Raw genomic sequence first — 8,956 nt, 5'->3', positions numbered from 1 at the left:
TTTGTGTAATTAATAATTTACAAATAAATCAGTGTGTTGAAAAATCCCATGTAGTTTTTCAGAGACATTTAAAATTTGATTAAGTTTTTCACCTCGACAATTTAAAAAAAATGATGGTGCTATGTTTCATACACTATTATTTCTTGGATGTCAGGATAATTACTGAAGGTAATAACTCAAAATTATTTATATTAATAGATTTAAATTACATGAGTCTTACGTAACTATTACAATTAGATTACTTTTCTAAAGGCATTTTATGAGTTTTTTAGTTACCAATTAGTAAAGATAACGTCATAAAATATGACTAACATTAAACATTCATATTATATTTGAGATTGTTATTGGGTTATATATATGCACAAACGGTACAAAAATAAACCAATTATTTATTGAATAACGAGGAATAGTTAAATAGGATAATGATGAGGAATAATAATGACTTAAATGGATCGTATTGCCATAAAATGTCTTCAGAGATTTCCCTTCTCACTGGGGTACAATCTGAAAATGATTATGTGATCTGAGTTAGTCTTGAATAAGTGTTTTGGGGGGTTTCAAATTTTCCCTACCCCTGCTATTTTTTTTTTTTTAAGTTTAAAGTTGGTTGGTTTGAGAAAGTCTATTATTTAAAAAAAATATTATATACCATACTGACTCTTTATTGTCTTGATTAGTTAAATAATAAGTTCAGAGTCAGTTAAATTTAAATTATCATTGGACATAGTTTGCTTAATTACCATTAGTATATTTTAGGAATTGAACCATTAGGATCTTGTCTCATGTTTTCGTTGTTTTTTGAAAATTTAGTCTCTGTGATTTATGAGATTTTTCAATTCACTGATTAATATATAATTAATCATTTATAAGCAACAAATAAAAGTTTGATATTTATTGGTTCTCAGAATCACCAAGACACCTGGAAGCTACTGCTGGCTGTACTCAGATCTACTTTCTCTACCGCACCTGGGTGTACCCTATGTTATTCTTCATACTTGCTATAATCTAATTCCCAGCCATACTTTCTTCTTCTATACATAATACATGTGTATAAAATTGAAGAATCTTTTTTTGAATGATGTGTAGGCATCGAACTGAGATGAAAAGTACATAGTTGAAAATCAGGATGGAATGGGTTTAATTAATTTCTATATTCATGTATTTATATATGATTATATGAATACCAGTGATCATCTCAGAATTATCTTATTGGAGAGTAAAAACAAATCAACATTTGCATTCAATATTTGTCTTATCTTATATATGACAAACTTGGAAAATCTTTCTAATCGAGTGTAGTGTGAATATATGTATATGTGAATATAGAAGTAATTAGAGAATGTGATGTTAAAAAGTTTGGAACCCCTCACTGTCTCCTGCTGTTTCTTGTATCTTGTGACAGGGAAGGCCTCTTAAGGTTTTCCCCTTTAATTTTAGTATTGGAGGTTACAGTTCTCTGAGTATTTTGGCACTCAGATACATGTACCACTGGTCCTAACTAGATGTTTAAATGTAATGAATAATAATAATATGTGTTGGTTTTTAAAGGCCACTGTAGGTGAGAGAGCTTAGGCATCACCTTAGCAACCTCATAACTGCAGCGGTGCCGGTTCAATTCCGGCATGGGGTGGTTGACTTTTATTTCATGGCAGTCCCATAGAATGAAAACTCGACCTTCCCACTTTGGTTAGAATAGGGTGGTAACCTGTAGGATAACCTCTCATTATGTCACATATGGACTTGAAGGAGGTAAAAAAAGAATTGTGGATTTTTTCAATCAATTTTTAAAATCAGAATAATTTTTTGAACGTAAGAATTTATGATAATAGTTTACCTCAGCTCCCCCAAAATGGTGGAAGTTCATTTTTTCGAGACGAGAGTGTACTGGCGGTCCCGAGCTAGTCGACTATGGACGACTTAGGGTAGGTTACGAAATTAACCACCCTTCAAGAGGGAAAATTTCTGTCCCTAAAGTTACTCCTATCTCCCTTTGTTAAAGGTTAGCTTATTGTGAATTTTGTATTTGAGAGGTGCGGGCATAAATAAAAAGATTAAAAAAAAAAAAGTATCTCACGATTTTGTTATAAAAAGTTTTTTTATTGTTATTAATTTACAGCTCAAGAGACCCTTATTATTGTATTCAGATTAACCATTAAACAATTTTCTTATTCTTATTAATTTACAGCTCAAGAAAACCTTATTATTCTAGTCAGATTAACTATTAAATGATTTTCTTTTATTATTAAAAAAATACAATATAAAATAAATGCTTCTGATCTATTTTCAGGTTACAGAGTTTAAGTATTATATGGTAATTACGTATAATAAATATTTATAAGTTAGAAGAAGTAAGTAAACGTGTATATTATAAAATATTTATAAGTCAGAAGAAGTAATAGCAACTGCTGCCGAAAATTGTGGTGTATTATAAGTTAACCTTTAACAAAGGGAGAAAGGAGTAAATGTGTAGGGACAGAAATTTTCCCTCTTGAAAGGTGGTTAATTTCGTAACCTACCCTAAGTCGTCCATTGTCGGCTCCGCTCGGGACCGTCAGTACACCCTCGTCTCGAAAAAATGGACTTCCGGCATTTTGGGGGAGCTGAGGTAAACAATTACCGAATTTATAACTTTGACAAAAAAAAAAAATTAAAAAGAAAAAAAAAGAATAAATAATAATGATGAAATATTTATCTAATCGATTTTTATAATGTAAATAATAACTATGATTGAGCTTAAAATAAAAGTATTTTAACTAAGAAAAAATATTAGAATGTGTTTTGTTTTTTTTTTTAATCTTACTCAGATAATTATTCACATGAAAATGTTTCATTCTTTTATTATTTTTTATTTACCTTTTAGGTCAATATGTGTTGAATATCTTCAAACAATGTTTCAAATGACTGTATCAGCTGAAACGTCAAATAAAGTCAGTGTTTGCATGAATCGTTTTTGTATCCATTTACCTACTTACATTTAAGATGGCTATTAAATTAGTAAATTATAAGAATAATCAATTATTTAAAAACAGGATTAATAACTAATTAAAATTTATTATGGTTAGTAATGTTTCTAACCTGTCTCCTTGTTAAAGGATATTTTTCCTACTTCAATTATGAGCTATTGCACTCCTTATGTTTTGTAAATGGATTAAATAATTAGATTAGTCATATTAATAAAATATAGAATCATAAATAATTAAATTTTTTTTGTTGAAATTGTTCGACCATGAAAGTACTAATTTATTGTTCTTATTTTTGAATTCAAAGAAAATCATCACCCTATGGTTATTATTATTACACCAAAGGGATAGAATGCCCTTTCTCACCTACTCATTTGAATCTTTTGTGAGGTATTCCTTACTGGTCTAAAAATCTTGTAGGAGTTGGATACCTCTAAGGAAGCTCATAATGCCCTTAGTGTTAGTTCTAGTTATGTCTTTAGGGTTAATTATTATCTAAATCAAATATTGCAGGGAAGGCAGAGGCAAAGGCAAGGCTTAGATTGTGCCCAGGCTTTTCTTCATCCTCGAAGAACAGATGTAATGTGAAATATTCTATTACTTTCATCGTCTTGAGTTGATGGTTTAAAGGACAATGTCTCATGAGGAGACCTGTTATATTTCTTAACTCATTTCTGCTAGGTTTAAGTAAAATTTTACTTTTTTCATTTACACATATGTATATAAATAGTTTGGATTGTTCCAAACCAGATTTAGAAAATCCTTATCTATTTCCCAGGATTCAATCTCCTTCTTTATTACACTAATAGATTTACTACAGTATGGTTCAGGGTATATTAAAGCTGTTTCTGAACCCACTCTTGCTAATTTATCGACTATCTCATTTCTCAGTCCCAGGATCTTTATGGTAAACTTGTCACCCTTAGCTAGCTCTTTTAGGCTATCAAGGCAAAGCCAAACCAGTGATGACATTATTTTATAGGACTATGTGGTCTTTAGTGCTGTTTGACTATGTAGATATTAGACTCCTCCATGTAATGTAGATTGTTTACCCTTAAATGCTCTTCTTTAAATTTTCACAATCAGCTATTTTTAAGGTATGCACATCATTTTTTAAAACCATTGTGTAAAAATCTCCTGAAAAGGGTCTTTCTGCCTCATGGTCCACATATGCCTGCTTCGCTTTTCCTTCCTTAACTGAGACAACTGTGCTCCAAATTAGAGCCAATTTTTCAAATTTGGGCCCTCTCTTCTTGAATAATATCTTGTCAGGAATATTTACTTGGAAATTCTTTTCAAAGTCTAATTTTTGGGGTAAATAATAACTTAGTGAGCAGATCCACTCTCTGTCTTAAAGGTCACTTAGGATCTTAGGATCTTAGTGTCTTTTTTAAATCTCCTTGTTTATACTTCCGGGTATATTGCATTCTGAGTGCACTTACTAGTGCTTCTTTTTGAAGCTAAGTATGCAGTGAAGTTATGTCAGCACTATCTGCAAGGCTGCTGCAGGGCATTATCTTTTGTTCATTGAACTTTTCCCAGCTTCCTTTGTATGGATCTTTCCATTGTTTTTGATCACTATGTTGCTCATGTATAGATAATCATTGATCTAAGGAACCTTGTAACAACAATTGTAATATTTCTTGTTTAGGTCTTTATTTTTTTCTGAATAAACTTTTACTGCACCAAAGTGAAGCATTAACTTCTCCAATAATTTTATTTGTCTGGGAATCCCAAGTGAAGTTTTGATCCAGGATTTCACTTAAATACTTGACTTCCTTTATTGATGTAGGTATTTATATGGATGTAGTGGCCTATTTCTATTTATTTAATAGTTTTAATAAACACCCATCCCCTTTTCTATTGTCTCCAGTATCACTAAAGAAAGGCTTGTTGGTCTGTATGCCATTAGTTTATCTTTAGGCTAATTAACAATTTTTGGGATGAGTACTATGTTAGTCTCATAAAATATTTGGGATATATCTCATTACTATGGAGTCTTCTTAGGCCTAATACCAGGTTTTCTTTACCGAGCTTAAATCTGCTTATTGCCCATATTATTTTCAATTTTAAGTTCAATAGTTGGTTGGTTTCTTTAAGCAGAGTTCAGTAGTTCTGTTTAGGTTTCTTTCTTCCTTCCTCTCCTTCTCCTCCCTCACCCCCCACTTTTTCAGACTCTTTGGAGTCAGTCTTTTTCTTTTTCAAAAATTAATTAAGGAAGTGAATTTCTAAAAACACCTTAATTGTTCCTTCCAATCCTTGTTCTTTCCTCTTGCATAATGAGTGAGGAAAATTGTGACCCTAAGTCATAACTCTAATTAAAGTAGTTGGCATGGATAAAGTTTTAAAACTTTATCAATATTTAAAAGAATTGAAGCCTAAAAAATATGTGCATTATAGAACTGATTACAAATAATTCAGTTGTTTTTTTTTGTTTGTTTTTTTACTATTAGAACACTCAATTAAAAACTTTAAAAAATAAGCATAAAGAAAATTTAAACATAATGCAAAGACATCATTACGAGGAAAGTAGGAGAGTGTCATCTCCCCAATAATTTGAAAATTAGAAAAGTTGGGAAATTGGAGTGCGGTTCTCAGTACTAACTTGCTTGCTTTTAACTCGCTTCAACCATTAAAATTGAGGTGACAAATTATTCAAAGAGGTTATTTATACTTAAAATCACTTATAAACCTAATTTAGAAAATTTAATTTTCTAAAAATGTTTAGGAAAAGAGCAAAATCTTGGTAGAAGTCTAACAGGATACTTCTTAGGGTTATCAAATTTTATGTTTGCCACAGTTTTATTGTGCCACAGGTAAGTGACATTGAATGATTTCTTCTCTTTAAGATATTATATTCCATTATCTTTATTATAATTTGAATTGATTTTGGAGAGTTTTTTCCTTTTTATGTATTTATCACATGTTTTGTAATGTATTCATGTATGATTAACCTCATAGGTATTATAAGTGGAAATTTTATGTTTGTAATTAAAAAAAATATTTAAGGCTAAATGTACCGCTTCCTGTGACGCACCAGAATTTACTTTTCTATTTACTCCTGAAGGGATGGTCCTATTTTGGATCTGTAAAGTGCATTTTATGTTTTTCGAAAATAGAAGTTACTGAAATTAGGTTAAAAAAGCACCAATCCAATAATAAGGAAAATATGATGCAAAAATATGAGTTAACGATAAATTTTTAAAAATGTGGCCTTATAGGCACTTGTAGAACCGTTCACTGAAACCAATGAGACATTCCGTGAAAATATGGCATTTATACAGCGATCGTAAAGAGAAAAATACGTTTTTGTTTACAAATGGAAGGAAACCGTTTGATGTGGTACCGGCTGGAACGATACGGCAACTCAAGGCTGCTAAAACTAACTTTCTCATAGCAATACCTAAATTTGAAAATAGACACAGTAAATTTGTATTGGTATTCTGCTATTATTTATTTCTACACTAATATTAATAATAATTAGCATTAATTTTTTTCTCTTAGGTACTATCTAATCAGTATTGATAATTACTATTAATATTACCTGAATCATGAGATTTTAGCCTATTGTTTGCTTTTACTTTTTTAATATTTTTTATTGGATTTTATAATTTTTTTATAATTATCCACAGCTATTGTCTGATTCGCACTTTCAAAAAATAAGTTATAGAACAAACAATAAACAAATAATTTTTTTAATTTATTATAATTAGAAACGTTTCAGAATAAATTTTAGAAGTACAAATATTTTTCCAACTAAGTTAATTGACTTCAATTGGGAGAAATAATGAAAAGGAAGGGACGCAACAATGAAACACTTATTTTGTGATAACAACCCTTGTTTGTCTATTAGAATTTCACTTCCGAGTCTTTTTCTGTTATATTGGTGAAAACTTACAGGAAACCCTGTACATATAAATCTAATCTGAATATTCAAACCACAGAATATATTTTGTAATCCAACTTTTATTCACCTACGCAACGAGTTTCAGATCTACGAAATGATCTCTGATTTTTCAAAATGCAATCTGGCTACAAAATAATCAATGTGGCAATGGGAAAAATAAAAAATAATTATTATTTAAATTTTCTACATATTTATTTTTTTATTTTGATATATTTATTCATTTTTTGTTTTTATTTGTTGTATTTTAATATAGATAGCTTGTTAGGAATGTGCATAAAAGCTATTTGTATCAGTGGTCAAACCTAGTGTTTTCCTTGTAAATTGTATAGTTGATATTTTGACTGCGGAAAATCAAAAAATAAGTAACTTGCTGGCTCAAATGTCTAATACCGAAAGAAGAAGTTTGTTTATCTTTGAAAAGCGTATCTTGTAAGGTACTACAACAAAATATATCATAGAATAAAGGTTGGATTTTTAAAAAATAAATTCGGTACTGGACTCAATACTGGCAGTATTCAACTTCCATTCATTCCTTATAACTTTTTTTTTTTTTTTTTTTTACATTTCGCTCTTGACTACTCCTAAATTATGTATAAACATAACTTAAGTATCGATGAAGCCTATATAATATAATATATATAACGTGCCATGAAGCCACTTTATGCCTCCTCTACTCTTGGGGTGCCCTGGTGCGTTGAGAAGCAATGTTACGTCAAGGTCCTTCATTCGGAAGGAAACATAATTATTATTCCACAATCGGACAGCTACCAACACTGCTTCCGACAACTTGTCCTGCACCTGATGCGCCATTGCTGCGTTACTGAAGAGTTCAAATATGGTTATCCATTTATACCCTCCCCTAGTGGTCAAGGCAAGAGGAGGACTTACAGAAGAAGCGAAAAAACAGGTAGACTCTAGGAGAGTTTTGAGGAGTGTACTCACAGAGGGGAGACTACACGTTGGAGAACCACCATGTAAGAGGAGCACGGCGGTTTGCCTATTAATCGAGCTAAGAGAGGAGTAAGCTGTCTGATTGACCCTGGGAAACTTTATTCGTCTGCCGAGAGGCCCTAGAGAGATGAGTGGTGGAAAGAGGGAACTACAGGTCAGAGTATGTAATCGTCAGTTGATCACTCTGGTTAGGCCTTGTAACATTAAACGGAAAACAGAAATGGAATTGGGTAACTGGGGGGGGGGCTAAGGGAAGAAAGGTAACAGTCCATAAAATGAGGAAAATGCCCCGAAACAACCACTGATAATCATTGACTACGAGATATTTTGGAAAAGGTGGTAGCGAAAATAAGAAATAGTGGGGTTCAGTTGTCAGAAGCTCATGTTTGACTGTAAACGAGAACGGGCGGGATTATCTAGAGGGAGAGTAGGAAAGAGGCAATATTGAAGTAATATGATGATATTTTTTGTAAATAAGGGAAGGGGAAGTACCGAGAGCTACAGGAAAAATGGTGCACGAAATCACATTGAAGCAGGATAGGGTGAAGCACGTGAGGTGATATCCCCAGGCACTTCGTAGACACATTAGGGAAGAAATAGAAAGTTTACGGAAGCAAGTGATAATTGTGGACAGCACTCCGCCCTACATCAGTCAATTGTGAGCAGTACGCAAAAAGAGTGCCTCGGACCAATTCCAGAGAATCAGGGAGTTCGACCTCAATCATTCCTGGTGTGTTAAGGCGCCACATCACATCGATATCCTTCATTTCCTTTCGGATCAAGGAGTTGTCGAATTCTCTTTCCCCATCCAACGAGATGTGTCCATTCCAAAATTACCTCCGAAAACCTGTCTCGCACCTGGTGCACCATTCCCGCAAGAGGTAAATCATGGTCACCCATGTTCCTTCTCTCTTGGCGTCCATTCTCGCAGCCTCATTGTCCCTTTTCGTATTCCACGGTGATCGAGACAACCAACCACTTTTTTACCTGATTTATATAGTTATATTTGGCTAGGAACACCTTCCAATCTGTAATTCTGGTCAGTATGTAACTTGAACCTTTTACTGGACACATATGATCAAAAGTGATCGAGAGCCCACACTATTCCAAGGAGTACTCGCTCCATTGTGCTATATCT

The 8,956-nt window shown here is 32.4% G+C and overlaps 1 protein-coding gene across 1 annotated transcript in view; it reads left to right on the top strand.

The window, feature by feature from the left end:
* LOC106687741 (opioid-binding protein/cell adhesion molecule homolog) overlaps positions 1–2,932 on the top strand; it is a gene marked incomplete at its 5' end in the record, with an annotated part of 72,117 nt that extends 69,185 nt beyond the window's left edge. Inside the window, 1 exon segment of the mRNA XM_014431778.3 lies at positions 906–2,932. Within this exon segment, the coding sequence (XP_014287264.3) occupies positions 906–1,009 (104 nt within the window).
* Positions 2,933–8,956: the final 6,024 nt, after the last annotated feature.

The sequence above is a fragment of the Halyomorpha halys genome, unplaced genomic scaffold, assembly GCF_000696795.3.
Source record: "Halyomorpha halys isolate HHAL.00 unplaced genomic scaffold, Hhal_1.1 Scaffold1004.1, whole genome shotgun sequence".
Classification (NCBI taxonomy): Eukaryota; Metazoa; Arthropoda; class Insecta; order Hemiptera; family Pentatomidae; genus Halyomorpha; species Halyomorpha halys.
This window is presented reverse-complemented; position numbering and strand designations above follow the sequence as displayed.